The sequence below is a fragment of the Lepidochelys kempii genome, chromosome 10, assembly GCF_965140265.1.
Source record: "Lepidochelys kempii isolate rLepKem1 chromosome 10, rLepKem1.hap2, whole genome shotgun sequence".
NCBI classification, from domain to species: domain Eukaryota; kingdom Metazoa; phylum Chordata; order Testudines; family Cheloniidae; genus Lepidochelys; species Lepidochelys kempii.
Genome location: NC_133265.1, coordinates 51,448,676 through 51,471,018, shown reverse-complemented (window position 1 = coordinate 51,471,018; position 22,343 = coordinate 51,448,676). Strand labels below are relative to the sequence as shown.

Sequence of the window (22,343 nt, the reverse complement as noted above, 5' to 3'; positions counted from 1 at the left end):
CCTGTAATATGATTCTCACACTCTCATTCCCTTGTTCTGTTTGCTTTCTTTTCCTTCATTCCAGAACAATTACAGTCAGACAATACTTGCTCCAGCCCTAGACGAGAGTGTTCCACTAAAACTCAGAATTGATGATCTGACTTTTAAAGGACTTCGAGTGTCAAAATGTATTCCTCTTCTAGAAGTTTTAATGGCTCCAGCACATACGTTTATTAAAAATAAACTCAAGCCAAATTATAATGCAAAGTAATAAATGGTTTATTTTTCTTTCAATCTTACAATAATCTTTAGCAAAATAAGATCAGTTAAGTTTTGTGATTGAAAGTGATTATACCATGTACCATTGATTGTTTATGAAATATGGGTACTAAGTTTTATTTAAACATCTGTATATAGCTCCAGAGTAGAAAAAGTGACTAGTTTCATTTCTCAACAGTTTAACAGAACAAACTGGCATGGATTGTGAACATGACTTATTTGTCAAATTCAAGAATGCTCTTACTCTAGCTGTTTCAAACCACAAAATCCTATTCTTATTGCTCAGACACCCTACTATGTGTACATACCTGTACACCTACAGAAGAACAATGAAAAAGCAAATTCTTTCTCCTTAACTACATATATAATTTTAATTGGTAAAAGAACCTATCCAATAATACTGGATTATAATACTGTACGCATAGGTGGAAAGGGAATACTGTGCAGTCCTAATAATAGCTAAGATTTATAATGCACCATATTTCTCTGTATAATGTAACAGAAGACAACATTTTTTACAAGTTACTTTGTGTTTTGAATCATGCATAATGGGTGAGGGAAGAATAGTCTGCAGGATTTTAATTTAGTGGCTTGGTTTACATAAACACACAATGTGAGCCATGCATAACAAATATTTTGCACATATGTACATAACCTTGAAATTATTTTTTAAAGTCTGTAAAAGTGTTGTAGTGAAGAGACATGAAAGCACTAAACAAGATGTTAAACATACAAAAAGATATTTGGTCATCAATTTTTAAGTTGATCTTTATTATTTTCATTAAGGGGTTTATTTCCAAAACAATGGCAGGGATGCACACTTAAATCCTCATGCACTGTTTTGAAAGTTGGTCCTATAATGTTAATATTATTTGTTGACACATCCCAGCTTTTGAAGGTCACTCCATATGTGTCTGATGTCACCTGATGAAGATACTGAATGTGTGTAACCTTGCGTGTTCATTTAAAAAGGTGAACATTAGTGCTCTTGAAAGCCACCAGATTAAGCAACACTCAAAACCCTTTATTTGGCCACAGAGCAGGATGGACAATAGCAAAGCAACCTTCCCCTGCCACTGCCTCCTACTATATGCACCTCACTCCTGTTCTGCAGGGATTTCTAGGAATGAGAGTACAGTTCAGTCTTTATTGTCCTTTTAAATTTTTGGCCCTTCTGCCCAAGACAGCAGCAAGGATGCCAATTGAGATGTAAGCACCAGGCTACAGGAAACCTGACTGAAGCCACCAACTCATTTCACATATGGTACCCAACAAAACAATTTGAACAAATGGTATCTGTGTATCAGATTTTACATACTTGCAGTTCAAAACAGTAAACAGTCATTCAATGTTACTGTACAACTTTTATACCCCAGCAATAAACATTTAATACAAACTGCAGGAACACAAGAAATTAAATTTAACCATCAGCAACATCATTTCTTACAAGGAAGGGGCCTGCAACATTGCAAGTCATCTCTACTCCTCCATAAACTTGTCAGCTATGGGGAACATCCTGAACAGCGATTCAGAAGTTAACAGTTTTCTCTTCATCACCTGAGGGCTTTTGTGCATTCAGTTTGAAAACGTTTGTAACATCACTTAACTGGTCTGTAATTAAGGCTCAAAATAGCAAGATCTCAACAAATGGTAGGCTAGCAAAATGTTCCAACCTAGTATTTTCAACGTTGCTATGCTAAGGAAGAACTTAAACAAGTTTACAAAAATGGACGGATTTCATTTAACGCTTGAAAATTTTTTTAAAAGAAGTAGAGACACAGATCTGGTTAGAGACCAGCTCCTCCAAGACACTGACAGCAAACAATCAGAACATTTAAAAAGTTGGTCTGATTTGTATATTCAAATACTCATTGTAGTAGTAAGTATAACAGAAATACAGAACATGCAATAATATGAAAAACTTGCCTAGTAAATTCAAGTATAAGGCAAGAGGTGCAAGTAAGAAATTTACTGCTTGTACTATTCATGCTAGAAATGTTTTAAAACACAACTGAAATAATTCTGAAGATCATTCCAGTTTTCTCTAATAAGCATAAGGGCTTGTTGCGTATTTGAACTTATATGTTTTGCTAGTTAAACAAACAAACAAACAAGTCTTTCAATATATATCTAACCAGGATTTTCAAGTTACATGATATGCGTTGATCTTATTCTGTTCAGGCTTAACACCGGACAATTTCTGTATAAAGGAAATATTTGTTGAAAAGCAAAATATCTTTAACCAAGTTTCAGCCAAGCCAACAGAAATTAAAAAAAAAAAAAGAAAGAAAAAAAGTGTTGTGAAATACCACCCCACTCCTCCCACAATATTCTAACCTTTTTTACACGAATAGGACTGAAATAGAAGAGTAAATAAATATACCATCTAACGGCTGAATGGAAGGTTATTGAAATCTGATACTTTAAACTGCTACTGCAATTCTCACTGCTTTATTGCCAAGGAAAGGAAAACACCTTTGAGAGAGAGAGAGATATTTAATTACTTTTGTTTGACTTCTTATTTTATGTTGCCCTCACAAAGGTAATGTTTAGATCAAACAGACATTCTGATGATTGAAAAGCTGGGAAAAGCTTGGGAAAGAAGACTATCAAACAAACCTAAACAGAATAAGAACAAAGCAAGAAAAATCCATCAGGTTCTCTAGCTAACCTTCTAACAGCGTACATCACAAAGTGAAACAGTGGTACCCAACAAGCTATTCATAGTCACAATGCCAGAGACAATGCTAGGGGAATAACACTGTCTGTTTCCTGAGCTCTCTTGTGGATACATATGCATACAGCATTCACAGCAGCATGTTTTTGGAAGTGTGTATAGGGTTTATTTCCACAAAAAAAGAATGTTAACCAACTTCTTCACAGGCTCTGTGGCCTTTAGATTGCTCTGATGCACTTCTAAAATTTGTTTTCCTTTCTAAGAATACTGTAATGTAAACATTGCAATGTATAGTTTTTATTCATGAAAAAAGTTGTTCCCTTGGGTGCTTTTCTAAAATCCAAACATCATCCTAGTATAGACCCCAAACAGAGAGAAGAATAGGACTTATTAAAAAACAAACGTTACAACATAAGCAACAGAAAATCTGCTACATGTTTGTGGGACTCCTGTGGTGAACTCCATCTCCTTAACAGCTGCTTGTCATTTTTTGAGAAGTTGTGGCCAGAAGAAAAACAAAAAGATTAAATGGCAGAACATGATGGACATTTCCCTCTGCATTAAGGGGAATCTGATAATATAAAACAGCTGTTCAAAATAAATACAACCATTATGTTTTGCACTGTAATTAAAGTAGTCTGAAAGATAAAATAAAAAACAAACACTCATTTAAAGTATATATATATATGCACACACACACTTTCTTTTTAGCTATCCCTTTTTCATGCTGCCTTTAGAGAAACAGAACAACGTGAAAGCTCTTGCTGTGTTCCATTCCATACCCTCTCAGCTGTAACAGAAATAATGGTTGATTTGTTCATGACAATACTATGAAAGACAGTTTTGTGCATCTGCCTGAAATTGAAAAATGAGGTCTTTTTATGTTGTGGGGCTGTGCTATGCAAATTTATAACTATGTTCAGTATAATATACAAGTTCAGAAATGAGACAAAATGGTAGATTAAAAGAGCAAGGACTTTTCTATGCTACTTCTTCACATACAGGCACTGTGACGAGGCACTTCAGAAGAACAACTGGCAACTCATCTGTTTAACTGATTGAAAGACTAATTTTTAAGTGCTCTATACAGTGGCACGAACACAGGTGTAAACAGAACTGTTTGGCCTCCGATACAAAACAATATTTTTGAAAGAAAGTGCTGAGGTTTGGAAATCTGTCCTGCATATTTCCAAATGCTACTATTTAACATTCAGTTTTAAAGGATTAATAAAATAGAAGTGTATTTGAAGTTACCCCATTCAATAAGCTTTGGTCACGATTCCAAAAAGAGAGCGCAAGTCAAAGAATTCTCTCAACTATCTTCTTCGTCATCACTAATAAGGTCCCTTTTGTCTAGGCTGGTCTCCCGTTCACGCAGGAAGTCCTCACGAATGGCTTCAAGTTCAGTTAGCTCCAAGCGCACTTTCTCCAGGTGGTAGGTCCTCCGGTTCCTGATCTGACGCAGCGGGAAAGGATTCAGATCCCCAAAAGCAATGCTGATCAGTTTCCTGAAAGATTACCTAGCATTAGACGATCACAACAGGATCTATGGCTTTTAATGGCAGTTTTAAGCTTCATTCACTTTAGTGCTTTATAAAAGGTGCAAAATGAATCTCTGGCATAGCTCTCCCCATGTACCTGGTGTGTCTTGGGTGAAATGCTGAAATTTCAAGGTAGCTTTGGAAAAGAAGCAGTTTTTAAATGACAACTTTAGTTACAGAATCTCCCCTTAAATGCTGGCCAGACTGCAGAAGCAGCTGCCAAGTCTACACTATGCTATGGTTTTAAGGACATTGAAACATTGTGGCAGGAGGTGTAACCAAGCTTTGATTAACAAGAGTTTCGTCAACCAGGGTGGTTACTGAATATTTATTTCCTAAATATTCCTTATTTCAGATCTTCTGCTTTAGTTCTGCTGAAATTAATTCAATACTATTGCCTTGAGAAATCTGACATTAGGTTACTGTACGAGTCTAAATGCACTGCACTTTCAAAATAAATGGGCTACAACAACAGTTGCATTCTGCATTTTATGGCTCCAGAAAGTACTGCACCAGTTTCTGTATTAAAAAAAAGTACTATAATTCTATTTAGCCTATTCTTGTAGGAGAATAAGCAATATTGCTGATCTGCAACTGTGATAAAACATCTTTAATGATCATATCTGAAGTTCTCATTTTCCCCATAATAGCTCATTTGAGCACCTGAGAAATTGATCCCAACTGTTACTGAAATTAGCTAGCTTCTCTTAAGATGGTCTGCAGTTTACAGATTGAAAGGCTGGGATTTTCCTACATTCATATTGTAGAAGACTCAGAGGTCTTATAGGTTGAAACAGTAATTTCCTTGCTTCTATGCACACAAACATCAATAACCTCTCACTAAATATATACTCTAAAACAGGTTATCTAAGGTACAATTTTATCATAGTGAGACAATTAGGTATACAACTCTTATTTCCCTGTACATTATTCTGAAGCTGCACCAATGCACACATTAGTCGGGACTTTTCCAATTAGGCAGCTTAAACTTCAGAAATGTGTTAGTGCCCATTAATTATTCCAGCCTCTTGAAAATGTCCAGGAATCACATAACTGAATGTCTATCTTTTCTGTATTATGAATAGGATGTGTGTTTTTTCACAAGACTGGACTCACATCTAGAATAATCATTTTTCTACATTTTTTAAATCACTTAGCTTTACAAGTTCAAAAATATACTTTTTAAAAGTAAATTGCAAAATGGTGAACTTGAGAGGCTAGAAGGGCATGAATCATGTATCTTATTTTACAAAGATTGATTTTTAAATTAATCAATTCAGCTTAAATCCACAAGGTGGCACTGTACTACTATAAAATATTTTCATAGAGTGTCCATTTTAAAGTCAAATACAGAATGGGATTTAAAAAATAGAACGCAGTGCGCATGTATTACAAAGCTTTTGTACACCAATATGTGCCTTAACTTAAACCATCTGAGAATGTCAGTCTGCCATCCCTAAAATAAAAGGAATATAATTTAAAAAAAGTAAATAGTTGGGGCCCCAAGTTTTCCAGACTTAAGCCAATCTGGTTTAGTAAACATGCCTTGGTAATACAAAAAGGTTTCTGTGGGAGCTGCAGTAATCCGATTTTAAAAATCAAAATTGAATTCCATCACTAGGTGTTATACACATTTGTAAAAAAAAGAAGGTCCAGCTTGACAAGTCTTGTAAGCCTCAAGATTGACATTATCTCAAAGAAAAGAGCACCACTGTTTAAATTAGGGAGGGACAACAATTCAGTCTGCAAACATCAGTTTCTGGCAGTGTTGTTGCGGAAAGTCATTTTAATTCAAAGGAGATTATAGGTTAAAAATTCCTGGAATACTCAAAAGGCTCAGGTTTAGTAAGCACTAATTCCATTTATCTTTCTGTTGCTTTGTATGTTTAAAAACATTTCCACCCACAAAAACACACTTTTCCCCACTCGTAGTTTGGGAGTCATGAGCATCATTTTCCTTTGGCCAAGAAGAACTAAACACAGCTCTCCGCAATCATTTCTTAAATCATCATTATCAAAGGGGTGGGGGAGGGAGTCAATGCTCAGGTACACAGAACAGTCTGGGTTCCAACCCCTCAGAGCCACTTTACTCTGGGGAGCCAAAGGCAAACTTCCCTCTCCTATGTGGAAGTGCAGAAGATTTTCCCTGGGTCAGCCCTTCACATTCATCTTTAAGCACTGGGTGAAACTATACAGACAAGTTAGTCTTTTCTTCCATTCAGAACTCCCAAACCATACAGGGAGCTCTGAACAGGAATCCGATTTTAAAGCCTAATTCGCATGCAATTTAGTATAGTAAATACCACCCAACTTGCACCCTGAGTTTAGCGGTTATCAGAGAACAGCCAAGAATGTTAAAAAAGTTTCAAGTGTATCTAGTGTTGTGCCGAATTCTAATCCAAACAAACTGCTATTTTATGAAAAATAATTTTTTTGCTATTATTTAACTTACCACCCTCCCTGTATCAAATATTTAAGAACATTAGGTGCTAATTTATGCTGAACACAGTGCACATAAACTGCACTCCCTATGCAAAGAAGGAGGAAGGACAGAATAGCACTTATAGCACTGTCTAGTTCCTGTCATCTCAAACACAGGCATACCAGAATATAAAATATTCTGACAACCCAATGCTTGCCTATGTACATGTATTAGTAGTACACAAGGTATCCTTGATTCAATAGGACATATCCACATCTCTTACTTTATGCTTACATTATAAATTGTTAAGGGCAGGGACTATCATTTTGTGTGGTTCTACTGCACCTAGCACAATGGGGCTCTGGGTGCTACTGCAATACAAATATGAATAAGAGTAAATGGCAACACTACAAAGTAACTCTAGTAATATGGGGTTAAACTGCCAAATTGCTTAGAAGATGATGCTTTTTATCATTTTATCAGCAGCTACTTTTTTGCTTTTGAATTCTGAATGGGGGGAGTCTTTCATATACACATTTTAAGGAAGAGAATAGACAAAAATTAAACCAGTGACTAGAAATCTAAATAGGTATTCTTCTGAACAGACGCCACCCATCTAGGTGAAGTGTCTCATTTGTGCCCCAACATAAAATATTGTAGATATTGAATATGTTTTTAAAGTACTTACCTAGCATCAAGAATGGTGCGAGTGAAGTATCGGAGATACTTGAATATGGACATTGAATCTTGCAGTTTTAAGATCTCCTCTTCTTTGTATTTAAAAAGAGCCAGGGCAAAACGGAAAATGACCTGGATATTCAAAAAAGGTTTATATATACACATTACATTCTGAATCCAATGATTCACACCTTCACTTTTATTATAAAACTGATTTTTAGAAATGTTGTGATCTTTCTGCATTAGTGTGTGCTCTTTAGCCTAATGGCAGCCTTCTGTAGAGGAAACAGCTCTGTTTGTGATGCTCAAACATTTTTTTCCCCAGGTACAATAATAATTTGGGCACCATCTAAACTAATGTCCAAAGGCTTCTGAGCTCCTTACAAAAACTAATCTGTAAAGCAAAGACAATATGGCCTAATAAACCACCAAAGCTGTTTCAGAGTTGAAATTAAAAAAAAATATATTTTGCATTACATTAAAAAAAAGTAATTGGCTTTTCAAAGCCAATTCAACTTTTGCCAACAGCTGCTCAGTCAGTCACTGGTAGGAGTTACAACAGTCTTGACACTCTCTCCATGATAGAATGGGTTCAGCAGGCCTAGCACTTTGCAACTCTGTACAGGTATATCTTATCACAGTACTGTGGTCTTTTAAAAGTTATTTTAAATAAACACACTAAAAAAAAAAAAAAGAAAAGAAAAAAAAGCCACACTGTAAACTGGAATGTTCATTTACGAGAAAGCTATGGCAGTGAACTTACTACTCTTGCCTATTTTCCCCCATCTCTTTCTCTTCCCCCTTCCCCTATTTGCTTAAGTGCTGTGTTCCTGTTGTATCTAAGTGTCCGAGGAAAAAAAAACCTTTTAAACAAAACTGTCCATCTTATTCAGCTACCATTTCATATGTGGGTTTCTGCTGAGGTGGGTACATTTATAGGCAACTGTTTGTCGTCTCTTTTTAATGCTAAAATTCTCAATTAATGGGTTAGGTGCCCCGAGCACTAGATGGGTGTCTACAGAAAATAAAAAAAAAAATTTTGCTGTAGGGTGACAGGAAAACAACTGCCACCTCCATACTCTCAGCCGAATCTTGCACTTTCCTACACCTCTATTTTAGAATATTTGTAACCCAGGAAATACTGGTTAGATATCTGCTTATTTCTCAAAAAGGACTTTGATGCATCCAAGTCCCAAAATTTAGACTTAAAATGGAAGAATTTGTTGGCTGGAGAAGCTGTTCTGTAAATTTCCTCCTCACTCCATTTTTTGACCAGCTCTTAAAACTAACATACTCTTGCGAAATACAACCATCCCCCATCTTGGATTTCTCAACACCACAGTGTCTTGTTACAACGTCTGATATGAACTGAAGAACATCTAGCTCATACAACTTACCTTTGATCCCTCATATAGGAAAGAGTCCCATATTTTAAAGAGGATGTCACTGACCACGCTGTCCACAAATACTACCAGAAACCAGTTGAAAGTTATGAGTGTGTAGTCAACTTTGTATTGTTCAAAGTGAGCATGCAACCGTGGCAGTTTCTCACTCATCAGATCCTTGAACACTCGCTGGTCAACCTAAAGAGGACAGACATGTTATTACTGCTGCTAAGCACTTACACAGCTCTATACGTGTTTCAAAGCACACCACTTTTTATTAGACATTTATACTGTAGTAGTACTTAGAAGTCTCAGTCAGGTGTGGGCCCCCATTGTACAAGGCACTTACATATACTAACCAATCTAATCTCACAATAGCCCCATTGTTGGAGGCAAGTATTATTACCCAATTTCTAAGAAGTAGCTTTCAAAATCAGGATTAGATTGAAACCATATTTCAGCGGCAGTTTTCAAGACTGTTTTATTTTGGCATAATGCATACCTGAGAGCCTAGCAGAGTTTTAGTATAATAATCACGAGGCATGAAAACTTCCACTATTGTAACCAGACACCAAAAAGCATCTTCCTGTTCCAAGTAGAGAAGTGCAATTGCTACCAATCTAAAAATAAAAAGAGAGTTTTGAAAAGAAGCCGACTAAAACACCAATCAAATCTATTAAAACAAAGTTTTAAAATAAAACAACCTTACTTTTTGTTCAGCAAGGAATAATGGACTGATAATGGGCTATACTAACCAATTTACTAAATACATTTAAAATTATTAGGCTAGCTCAAACAGGAGGCATGTCTTGGGTGTCAGTACTTCTATTCAGCTAAATAAGTGGACCAATTAAGGCAAAAGGAAGCCAGCTGATTTGCTGGAAGCCATTCAGTCAGTGGCTTGGCCAAATTAAAGTAATGGGAACCTGTTGGTTCCAAGGCCATTGCTGTGGTTCCTAATCCTCACTGCCTCCTTTAATGGCAGAGTTGAAAATAAAGATCCTCCTATACTTTATACACAAAGGAAGTCCTGTGCATTATTTAAATAGCCTTCTGTGACAGAATTAAAGGAGTTACAAGTTCTTAAAGCTACTGTTTTATGTATAACAACACTACCAACTTGAAATTTATCATAATTTTAAAAATGAGCAAAAAGTAATTCTAAGGACTATGCATGCCCGAGACCCCATACTGATATTTATGATCTTACTTTACTTACTTAATATTTATGATCTTACTTTACTTACTTACTTTACTTAAAAAATATTTATGATCTTACTTTACTTAAAAAAATTCTCCCCCCTTTTGCTGTGTTTCACATAATCATTAAAAACTAACGGACTACATACGGGAAACAGTGACAATGATTACACATAATTTATTTTGTGAGTTTGCTGCCAAACTAACAGAAAAAAGGTAAATCAATATTTCTCACCAATCTCTTCCAAGTTATAGTAATTTTAGGTCTTAGTTGAGATATTAGGCTAAAAAATTTCAAACTGAAGCATGATTTTAAGTTGATATGTTCCTTTAATTTCCAACTTATTTAGTGAGCTTTCCAAAAGTATCTAGCCTCTAAAGTGAAATTACTGTGCAGCTTTTCAAGGTATTTTGTGATATACTAAGGCTGCTTTGGCACAGGAGAACCTTTGCACCTGCAGTGAGCCCCACTGAAGTCAATGGAGCACCATGCGCTTGCAGGGATCAGCCCACATAAAGCATCTTGTGGGTTTGGTGCCTTAGAAGTTTATTTGCCAAAAGCTATTGGGAAAAAAAATACATTGATTATATTTTGTTGTATAAAGTAATAATCGTCTCTCTTTTCTGGTAACAGAGAGAACTGAATTTCATTTTTGCTTTTTGTGAAGAAGCTGGGATGGCCACTGAATCAGAAAAAAACCCAAATTAAAGAGTGAACTGTTTGAGGAAAAATTCCCCTAAGGCTCTACTATAAAGCATTCGTAGTGAAGGAGCTTTCAAGAATGTAACGGCAAGTGAGGCATATTCAGGGCTTCCGAAAAAGTAACTGGTTGGGCTGTGTAGTTTGAAAAATAAAATAAAAATACTAATGTGTCAGTCTCACTTTTCCATTTCATGAAAACCATAACATGATCAAAGGACATTTAGCTGCATTTCTGGTCTTCCTGTTTGCACAGTCAAGGGGAGCGATGAAAACCAAAGTTACATTAAGTGCATATAATATCAGACTTGACTTTTCTTTTTCAAGTCACATTGCCTTAACCTAACATCACTTGCTTGCTGAAACTTCTGAATGTGGAAACAGTAACTACTTAGGACATCACAGAACTTTGACAACTTCTCAGATTTTGCAAGGGGAAGGAAACTACAGTAAGGGCATAGATACTAACTTTTCCTTAAGTTTCGTGAATCTGCTGAAGTCTGACAATTAATGTTCAAAAACAGCAAAAACATTTTATAATTATTTTAATAAGTTAGGTCACACTCAGTCTGAAATGCTTATTCAGCTGTGAGGTTTCTTGCATTGTCTCCTTAATCACCCTGTGTTGGCCAAGAGCATGATGGCTCTGATCCAGAATGGCCATTCCTTTTGTGATCTCCAATGGTAGTTCATTTTTTGGCATAGTACAATTACCTTCAGGACCCAAGTTTTTCTAAGCATAGGTGACTGATAAGCAATCAAAAGGGAACACTTCTGTTTCTTGTACCCTCTACCCCTGTGTGTAATCCTATAGACCTTGTTTAGGCTCCCAATTCTTGGACAAGTCCAGTGGCAAAGTTGTTTAACTAGTTATTTCTTTCATCTATCTACCACAGTAAGCAAAACTGATTAACACACTTCATTCCGCAACTTCACTTTTTGCTAGCTTCTTATGTCAGCAGCTCTCTCTGTACAATTTAAGCATTTCAAACCAAGGGATTCCTGGGGTCTCCAGATAGCAACCCGTCTGCCTTGATTTGGGCACTTTGTTTTTTAAATCCAAAAAAAGCAAACTATACATAATTCTCTCTAATGTATGAGGATTTCATTTCATTACAAAATATCTTGAAAATTTCTGTGTCACACAGAGTTATTAGATTCACCTACATGTGAATCAGATTGGATTGCATTTCCGCACTCTCTTCTTTTGCCCTCTCTCTTTCTTCTCTTTACCAACTGCCAGTACAGCAATATTCCAATCAAGTGTCTCAAAACAATCATCAAGGAGAAGTGACAACTTTAAAAATGGTGGTGGTGGAGACAAAAGAAAACCAGGAAGGAAGTTACAGAAGAGAATATTACTTCCCGCCTCCCCCCCATGCAGCCCGAGCCAATCTCCCTTACCACCAGGTTCCTGCAATCCTTTATTTTATTTTATTTTTGGGTCATATTCTCTTGTAAAAAAAGTAGAAGTACCAATTGCATAGTGAATACTAAACAGAATGTTCTTGCTCTAGCTGAGGCTTATGTGAAAATAACTGGGGAAATTTTGGAAATATTTTGCACACATTAAGAGAAGATTAATTTACCACAAATTCCTCTCAGAGAAGAATCCTTTTGGGCTTGTCTACACTATTTTTGTTATTTTTCTTTTATGCACACATATGGCCTCACCAGATTCATTTGGCATAGATTTCAAATCAGGATAAAGCTGCACCAGTGCAAGTCACTTTACACCAATGCAGTAAACCTACTAAACTCCACAGGTGTTCACCAGTGTAATTACATCAGTGAAAAACTGTATCAATGGGGGAAAAAAAGTTCAGACAACCCCCTCTTTTATAGAGGCCTTTTATGGATCCTGAATACTTTTCTGAACTTAAGTTAGAAATGCTACAAACTCTTGAAATGTTTTTTAGAATAGAAACACCAGAGTCAGGATTTCCTGACCAGATTTATTAGCGTAAGATGCACTAGGGCAAATGATAGGATCTGTGGCCCTTGACTCCTGGGAGAATTCTGTGCCAAAAAATTAAAAATTCTGCGACCAATATTTTAAAATTCTGCATATTTTTGGTCAAAATAATGCAATATAATCCAGATAGTTTCAATTATTTTGGTCATTTATTTAAACTACAATACAATGGATGGAGAATGGGAGTGTGAAGCATTGGAGGAAATCATCAGACCCCCTCTGTCTAACAGTAATGTAGCTAGCATTGACCCTTTACTTCTAATTATTAGTCAACAAATATATGCAGCCACATGCTCAGTGTTACATCATGGGCAACTGAAGAGCAAGTAAGGGCCAGGGACTCAAACTCACAGTCTATACTGATTATGGACCATCTCGAAAAAGGTCAGTAGCAAACAGTTCATGGAGCACATTTTGATAGGAAATTTTTTCAGTCCAAAAATGTATACCAATTCTAATCACTAAAAGACCATAAGCATTTATAAGACTATACTGTCCTTTACAATAAGGCTCCTTTACACCACTCTGGCAATGTAATAGAGCCTTAAAATTTACACACCTGTTTTATACTCCTGGGGGAATTCACTAAGAACAATTAACTAAGCAGACAGGCTGCTACATTCTCCTCTGCCAGAGGGAACAGAGCCTGCCCTACACCTACCTCTTCAGAAATACCCCAAAGCCCTGCCCCTCCACACTGAGCGTGCAGCAATACTGTGCGAGAGGGACAGAATGTCTCTGTCTCACACACAACTACCGAGCCCCTGCCAGGTAGTGATTTACATCTCTACTGGCTGCTTTGGGTGTCCAAACCTACCTGTCTGCATTGCCAGAGAGTGGGTGCATTACCACTCTTGCGGCTTCCCTTTGCTTCTCTCTCAGAAGTCATTTTTCTGTGGGTAAGCAAATAAATCTATGGGAGCAATGAATTCTGCGCACACGCAGTGATGCAAAATTCACCCAGGAGCAGCCCTTCTAGTGCCAAACGTTTTTAACCAATCAGCCAGAACTTTCATTTTTTTATGTTTTAAACTAAAGACAGACATTAAAGCAACACAAAACTTCAGCTCAGTTAAACACCACATTAATTGTATCAGTTCCCTACAATCCTACCTCCTCTGCAAAAATCTATTTTTACAGGTTTCTGTCAGTCTATGTTTATGGCCCAAGCATGAATTTCTCTCCTCATTAAAAAAAGCCAACAAATCAAAGCACTTGATCAAGTCGTCAACTCTTCTGAACAGAAAAAACTGTGATCATCTAGTGCATGTCTTTGAAAAATGAACTAGTACTCCAAAATGTGGCCCTTAGATTAACTTGTTCTTCATATTATAGGAGGGAGAATTAAGCCCCTTATTTTTCAGGAAATTATTTATCAATTTTATGATCACTGTCTTAAAACGACACTTTTAAACATCATTTTGAATGACTTTTTTTCTTGCAAATTCTTCCTGTTCAATAATTCAACTATTTGATACATTTATTCCCAAACTGTTACCAAGGTTTGAAACAGCTTCCAAATTATCAAATCAGCAAGATGAGGAATATCTCTAATGAAGGCATCAATAAAAAAAAAAATCATCTTCCCAAGGCACAGTGCTATCCTTACTGTACACATCTACCAAGTGTTTCACTCTTATTAATCAGATTTGAAATATAATACCTGTTGAGACCTTGGCAATATCCTATATCAGGATTTCTCCACGAAAATGCCAGAAGGACATTTCTTAGCTTCTGGATCCCTTCAGAAGTGGGGGAAGAGTAATGCTTGTTGTTTGGCAAAGTTCGCAAGAGATCCAGCTCTATTTGTTTGGATGCAGGATTCTGTTTTTCAAGGGCATTCTGAAGCAGGGTTTGGAAATATCCAGGATCAGTACTGTCCTTGCACTTTTTAATGTGGAGGTTGATGCACCACCTCCACATCTTGGAACGATGTTCATGCGGGATTCCAGAGCGGATAAGATTCTTCAATTCTGGACAGCATATCATCTCCCTGTTCATTGTGCTTGCAAAATAGTTTTCCCATTTTACCCCTGTAGAAATCTCCTGGTTTTCAGTGAGAGAAATGGATTTCAGATCTAAGGCTCGCACCTTTGCTACTAATTTCTCTTCCTCATCATCTTCTGGGACTGTCTGAAACCCATAAATATCATGTTCACTGTAAGAAAAAAAAATATGATTTCTACAAAAAGTTTGCAGTCTGGTATGTTCTAAGGAAATTCCAAGTAGTCATTCTTAAGTTACTTTGGTAATAGTTTATACAGCAATATCCTTAAACCATGCCAGAGCTTTCATACTATTTTAATAAAAGTGTCAAAGTTCCCTATTTAGTTTATTACAAAATATATTTTACTTTTTGAACAATTCTGTATTCAGAGACTGTATCCACATTTGGAATTAATGTTATGTAAGTCACTGCAAGGAGTTTAAGCCATAGAATTATGTACACAAAATTATGGGACAACCACGTTACATTAATATCTGGAATAGTTAAATGTATTGGGTAATTTTGCTGATATTTAATTTGATACCAAATTATTTAATATAATTGAAACAAAGTATTGTGCTTACAAGGCCTGTTATGGGATTTCACAGATATAGTTATGCTATTATTCATGGAGGGAAAGTAAACTAGAAATTAAAAAAAAAAAACTATCAATTTTCATATGCAAATACCTTTGGCCCAGCAATACACATCAGCCAAGATGCCTAGGGTATAAGTGTACTGTTCAGAGGGGAAATGGAGGATGAGAAAACACTGTATATTCATTCACCTGAAGTACTTTTAGGATACTTAAGACTTTACAATACATACGAAGTTTCATATCTAAAATCCACTCTCCACCCACGCCTCCCTTCAAATACAGACTGGATTCCCTCAAAATAAATAAATTAGCCTCAGGTTTACCTGACAAGGAAAGGTTTAAAGAAAGCTTGTTCTGGTTGCTCACTACTGTCCACCTTTAATGCATCTTCGAGCAATCGAGTAATGACATCATGAGTAGGTCTCTGTTCCTCAGAGCAAACAGGAGTCTTCATTTCTTGAAGCAAGATCAAGTATTTACTTTCTATCTGACAAAGTTTGGCTTCCAGGCTAGCACACTGTACAAAATAACATGCCAAATTACTGTACTAATTAGAAATACAAATACATGTCACACTAAGTATTTCTAAACATCTGATTCAAAATTCACACAGCCTAAAGATCAAAGGCATACTAATCTATAACCTGAAAATAGTGAGTTTTCCTTTCCTATTTTTACATGTCCAGATTGCACAAAGCAACTCAAACATTTGAACAAACATTCCGAAATGGATTTTATTTTATTATACTGTTTATGATAGCAAATACTATAATTAAATGCTGCATGCTCAGACTGGAAAAGACAGTTACCTTTTCCATAACTGGTGTTCTTTGAGATGTGTTGCTCATGTCCATTCCACAATAGGAGTGTGTGCTTGACATTTATGTGCAGGGCTAGTTCCTACACGGACCACAGACTAAGTCTGGAGATTTCCCATGTGGGCCTCCCACCCTAAGTCCGACGCATAGGACACCAACTCCACAGTTGGGGACTGGCCCCTGAACGGGACCCCTTGGAGCATGTTCACCGGGGTGGACCACCAGCAGAGGTAAGTTAGTACAGGTCCCGGCACAGTGAGGAATTTGTCCATCCTGTCTCTGGACTGGGAGAAAGCCGAGGCCAACCAGAGCTGAAGGGGCCACATCCTGAGTCTGGCGTGATGAACCACATACGTGCATGCCAACATACGACCCAGGAGTTGGAGGCACACTCTGGCACCCGTCACGGGAAACCTCGTGACCACCCTGATGAGCTCCCTCATGGTTTTGAATCTGTCTGTAGAGAGGGAGGCTCTTGCCAATGTCGTGTCCAGAATCACTTCAATGAACTCTATGCATTGCATTGGTACCAATATGGATTTGGTGCTGTTTACCAGCAGCCCTTGTGGAGCACGTAGACAGGAGTGTTATGTGATCCTGTACCTGTGATCTGGAGCTGGCTTTGACCAGCCAGTCGTCAAGGTAGGGAAAAATCTGGACCCCCCCCGACGCCTGAGGTAGGCTGCTACCACAGACATACACTTTGTGAAGACCCTGGGAGCCACTGATAGGCCAAACGGGAGGACAGTGAACTGGTACTGTTCCTGCCCTACTGTGAAACGGAGGAAAGGCCTGTGGCCCTCGAATATGTGAATGTGGAGGTATGCGTCCTGTAGATCAAGGGTGGTGTACCAGTCTCCAGGAAGGGAATGATGGAGGCCAGAGAGACCATGCGAAACTTGAGCTTTACCATGTACTGCTTCAGGCCTCGCAGGTCCAGGATGAGCCTGAGGCCCCCTTTCGCCTTCAGGATAAGGAAATAGCAGGATTGTATTTGAACTCCGCCAGCACTACCTTCAACGCTCCTAAGTGAAGGAGCCGCCGCACCTCTTGCTCGAGTAAGCCCTCATGAGAGGGGTCCCTGAAGAGTGACGGGGAGAGAAGGTGGGGTAGCAAGAAATTGGAGGGTATAGCCCTGGGAGATGGTGTTAAGGACCCATTGGTCCGAGGTCAGCCGCGACCACTCTGGGAGGAAAGTACATAGGTGGTTGGAGAAGAGAAGGTTGGGTGGATTCCTGGTACAAACTGTTAAGTTGTCCCTGGGCCTCCCATCAAAACTGCCACTTACCTGCCTGCTTGCCCTTGGAGGGCCCAGGCTGAGGCACAGGCTGAGATTGTTGTTGTGGGTGCTTTTTATAGTCCCTTGATTTTTTTTTTATAAGGGGGCTCATATCTGGAGTGCGTGGCCTGACTAGGAGCCTGCTGCAGTTTGAATTTGGTCCTGGCCAAGGCCAGGACATAGAGCCCAAGAGTCTTTAGTGTCGTGCGAGAGTCCTTAAGACCGTGTAACTTCACGTCTGTTTGTTCCGCAAACAGGACCTTGCTGTCAAAAGGGAGGTCCTGCAGGGCGTCCTGTGCCTTGCTGGACAACCTTGATAACAGGAGCCACGACGCTCTCCTCATGGACACGTCGTAGGCCATAGAACTTGCAGCCGTATCCACAGCATCCGAGGCTGCCTGAAGGGCCGCCCTGGCGGCAGCTGTGCTCTCCTCGACCAGAGCCTTAAACTCCTTTTTAGCATGCTCCTGGAGGGAGTCCGCAAACTTGGGCATTGAGTCCCACAAGTTGAAGTCATATCTGCCCAGCAGGGCTTGGTGGTTTGCCACCCTCAGCTGGAAACTTGAGGACGAATAAATCTTCCTACCGAATAAATCTAGTCTCCTTGAGTCCTCATTCTTAGGAATAGGAGCTGGTTGGCCCTGGCGCTCTTTGTGGTTGACGGCCTCGACCACTAGAGAGTTGAGGGTAGAATGGGGTACTCGTGCCCCTTCGCAGGCATGAAATACTTTCATTCTGCCCTTTTAGAGATGGGGGCAAGGAAGCTGGGGTTTCCCACAGGGCATTTGAGATCTTTGCCACCCCTTCATAGAGTGGGAGAACCACCCTGGCTGGTGCTGTAACTGAGAGGACATCAAAGAGGGAATCCGAGGGCTCCTCCACCTCCTCAGCTTGTAGGCTGAGGCTTGATGCCACCCTTTTCAAAAATTCCTGATTGGCTTTACTGTCCCCTCCTGCAGGACAGGAGGAGGAGGGGCCGTGATTGCCTCATCGGGGGAGGCCGAAGAGGGGGTGCGGTTCTCTGCGTCCCCACCAGTGCCGCAGGACCCTCCACTTGGTCCCCTTTGGACTACAGAACTGGGGAGAAGCACTCCACTGACACCTTTCTGGGGGCTGCGAGAGGGCGGCTGACGGTCTTTCTGAGGCTCTGGCCACCAAGCGAGTCACCGCTGGGGGCTGTGTCAGGGCCCACAGGGCCCACTGGTACCACTGTACCTGCTGCGGCACCAACGGAGCAGACTGTCCCGCCTGGCTCACCGACTGTCAACTTTGAAGGGAGGCCAGGCTGGCATACGATCTATTGCTATCCCGGGATGGGGATAAGCGACGGTGTCAGGAGCAGTGCTGATCTCAGGACCGTGATCCTGGCGTGGAGGAGTGGGTGTACTGTCAGTAGCGGCTGCTCTGCAAATGGCTACGACCGGCGGATCCGCAGTGGCTGGGTGCTGGCAATCTACGTCTGGGGCTGCAGGAGCGGTGCCACGGCGGGGACCTCGAGTGGGATGAAGAACATGAGCAGCACCAACATCCGGACCGCGAGAGACTACAATAGCTTCTTGGAGTCAGCAATCTCCAGTGCCGTCTGTCCCGGTCCCGGCAGGGCACACTCTGGTGCCGTCTATCCCGGTCTGATCGCAAGATCTGCGTTCTCTCGAGGCGAAGCGGTGCCTGGAACCCCTGCTGCTCAGCACCCAGCCAGACAACCTGGTGGGGGTCTATGGGGACCGGTGCGGGCTGCACACGGGACGGTCACTGCGTGGAGAACAGTGTCGGGAACTTTCCCTCGACTGCGAGCGGCACCGTCCGGAAGGCGCCTATGGAGGTCTGAGCACCCGTTTGCCACTGGACTGGGGAGCCACTGGTGTTGGTGCAACAGGTACTGGTAGAGACATAACGTCTCAAGCCGCCTGCAGGGCCTCCAGAGTGGGCCGGGCTACTTGGAGTGGGCTACTCCACTCGATTTGAGTAGGAGGCCGCGAGGTTGATGGGGATCAAGAACTGCCCAACGCGGATCTAGTCTCTCCCCCAGCCTTGCCCCGGTGCCTTGGTGGAAAAGACCTCTTCGCCTTTTTAGAGTGTCCCGTGGATGGGGAGCGGTGTCGACTAGTGGAAGGCACCGATGGGTCACCGCGCACCGATGCCAATTTGATGGAGTCGACCCTGTCCCAGACACCGCTGTACCACTCCAAATAGGCACCGAGCACTGCGGCAGTATAGTTCCACGTCTGGACATGTCCTGCTCAAACAACATATCCACATACATAAACATACCTAATTAGCCCCAACCAAACCATAACTTGACCACTTTCATTCAAATACCCTACTCACCTGTACACAAATGTGCTCTAAATCTACATACACTGAAAAAGGCTACAAAAAAATTTATTCGCCCTTCACACTCACTAAAGCTTACCGTACTCAATGTGACATATTTAGTGTACTATTGTACATGACAATACAGTCTCATCCTTAACTGCATTTCCTGACTTGTGTGTACTGAAAAGCAAAATGTTGTAATATTAATGTTGAAGAGACAGCTTTTTGCATGAAATATTCCTGTGCTCATAAATTAAGACTGCACTTTTTAATTCACTGGTAATGTCAAGTCATACAAATATCTGAAAAATCATTCATGCAGCAAGATTAAATAGATTGTAACATGCACAGTGGCACTCATCAGAGTCACCATACAAAACATATCTAAACAGTTCCATTTCTACTGTTTAGTGAAGTTTCTTGGGCAGATTTACAAACGAAATTGCAACACGATAGAATATAAACAGCATGTGTGGGGGGATAAGTCATGCCCACATTACCATGTGTCACTCTTCAAGACAACTGAGAAATAAAACTTTTAAAAAGACGATGGATTTAAGGAGCTGTGCAGTTCTGAGTGCTGAAAGGATCATTTTCAGTGTTTAAACATTTCTCCAATATCTATTTTAGACATTTTCAAATGGAAGTATAGAAAAGCTGGGTTAATCTGACCTTTGCCATCAAGTCTCTCTCCCTTGTTTCTGCATTTCTTCGTAGAGCAGAAAGTTCCAAAATCTCCTTATTTAAAAATTTATTCTGGGTTTTGTACCCCTGAAGATTGTCCTGTTAATAAAAATTGAAGTTTACCATCTATAGATATTGACATTTAAACTTCTATTTGAGAATATACAGTAGAATACAGGACAAGCAGTCACTATTAGATCTTGACCCGACCTGAAGAAGAGCTCTGTGTAGTTTGAAAACTTGTATCTTTCGCCAACAGAAGCTGGTCCAATAAAAGATATTACCTCATCCATCTTGTTTAGCTATTAGATCTCGTCAATTAAATATCACTATCACTATCAAACCAAATAATATTCTTTTCTAGCCTTGCACAAAAAAAGCCAAACTTACATTGCTAGTACAAATCTGCAGGAATAGGTTCAATCAATTGGTACTATATATATATATGATTATTATTATTATATTATTATATATATATATGATTATTTCAAAGGCTATGTCCATGATGCAGAAATACACGTATCTAGCAAAAAGCTCTCTCGCGTCAACCTATCTCAACCCTGAACTCCAGAGCTTGAAGTTCGGGGATGAATGAGAGAAAGATGATACTTTTCAAACAATCGTCTCTTGCTACTCCCACATCCTCAGCATTCCTCATCTGCTACATCCACTTCTGTCAGTAGATAAAATACTATTTGCTTATTCATTTCTGTAGTTTAATCCCTTATTATCCAGAATTCCTTATGTTCTGATGTAGGAAGTTGTGGATTAAAATGTCAAAAACGCATTTTCCCTTTGAAAGTTTTGTTTAAATAGGAACACAATCATATTCCAAATTGTTTTGGAGTACAGTAATTATCCAACGGCAAGCAAGCTTAAATGGTAGTTTAGGGAGCTACCAAAAAAAATTTTTTGTTTGAACCCAAACTCCAATATCCTATAAAACTGTGAAAGGAGTTAGGGGAGAAAGTAGGTCACTAGCAATAGGGCCAGCACTATTAATTTTGACTTTATTGGTCTATTCCTCCTTTTACGTCTAAATCACCTTTCCGTCATTTTACAATGGTCTTTTATCCCCCCCCCTTATTCCTTTTGCTCTCATTTATTTTTTACCGGTTGTTCTTTGTTTCTGACTCTTCCCTTACATCTTTGTTTTCTTCCTGCCCCCTACTTTTTTCCACTTTATTCCTGATTACTTCTCATGGTATTCTTCCTCCATAGCAATTACTGTATTCACAGGCGCCGACTTTCCAAAGTGCCGGGGCGGGGGAAGGGGTACTCAACCCTGGCTCTGCCCCAGGCCATGCCCCCACTCCACCCCTTCCCCCAAGGCCCCGCTCTGCCTCTTCCCGCCCTGCCCCTTCCCGCCCCCTCCCCTGAGTGCGCCACGTCCTCATTCCTCCCCACAAGCCTTCTGAACACAACGAAACAGCTGATTGTGGCAGGCATGGGGAAGGAGGGGGAGCACCCACCATTTTTCCCCCATGGGTGCTCCAGCCCCGGAGCACCCACAGAGTCAGCGCCTCTGACTGTATTACTGAAAACACAATATACTGTACTACAGCAGAATTGACCAGCACAACACTTTTCAGGACAATATAATCCATAGCCACTAGAGAACAAAATGTAGATCCCAAGCTCCACTGGGAAGAGAAAAAAAATCTCATGGGTGTGAGTATTCTAGAGCAATACTGACAGGTTTCAGAGTAACAGCCGTGTTAGTCTGTATTCGCAAAAAGAAAAGGAGTATTTGTGGCACCTTAGAGACTAACCAATTTATTTGAGCATGAGCTTTCATGAGCTACAGCTCACTTCAATACTGCAG

The 22,343-nt window shown here is 39.8% G+C and overlaps 1 protein-coding gene across 2 annotated transcripts in view; it reads right to left on the bottom strand.

The window, feature by feature from the left end:
- Window positions 1-1,008: 1,008 nt before the first annotated feature.
- TBC1D2B (TBC1 domain family member 2B) overlaps window positions 1,009-22,343 on the bottom strand; it is a 64,089-nt gene continuing 42,754 nt past the window's right edge. Inside the window, exons 7-13 of one of the 2 annotated variants that reach the window (XM_073303558.1) lie at window positions 20,507-20,617; window positions 15,745-15,938; window positions 14,500-14,994; window positions 9,464-9,581; window positions 8,974-9,159; window positions 7,587-7,708; window positions 1,009-4,443 (exon numbers count right to left, since the gene is read on the bottom strand). In XM_073303558.1, the coding sequence (XP_073159659.1) occupies window positions 4,248-4,443; window positions 7,587-7,708; window positions 8,974-9,159; window positions 9,464-9,581; window positions 14,500-14,994; window positions 15,745-15,938; window positions 20,507-20,617 (1,422 nt within the window). In that variant the 3' untranslated portion in view covers window positions 1,009-4,247. Of the gene's footprint in view, window positions 4,444-7,586; window positions 7,709-8,973; window positions 9,160-9,463; window positions 9,582-11,991; window positions 12,159-14,499; window positions 14,995-15,744; window positions 15,939-20,506; window positions 20,618-22,343 lie in introns of those variants that run through there. The other variant, XM_073303559.1, reaches the window with a different exon arrangement.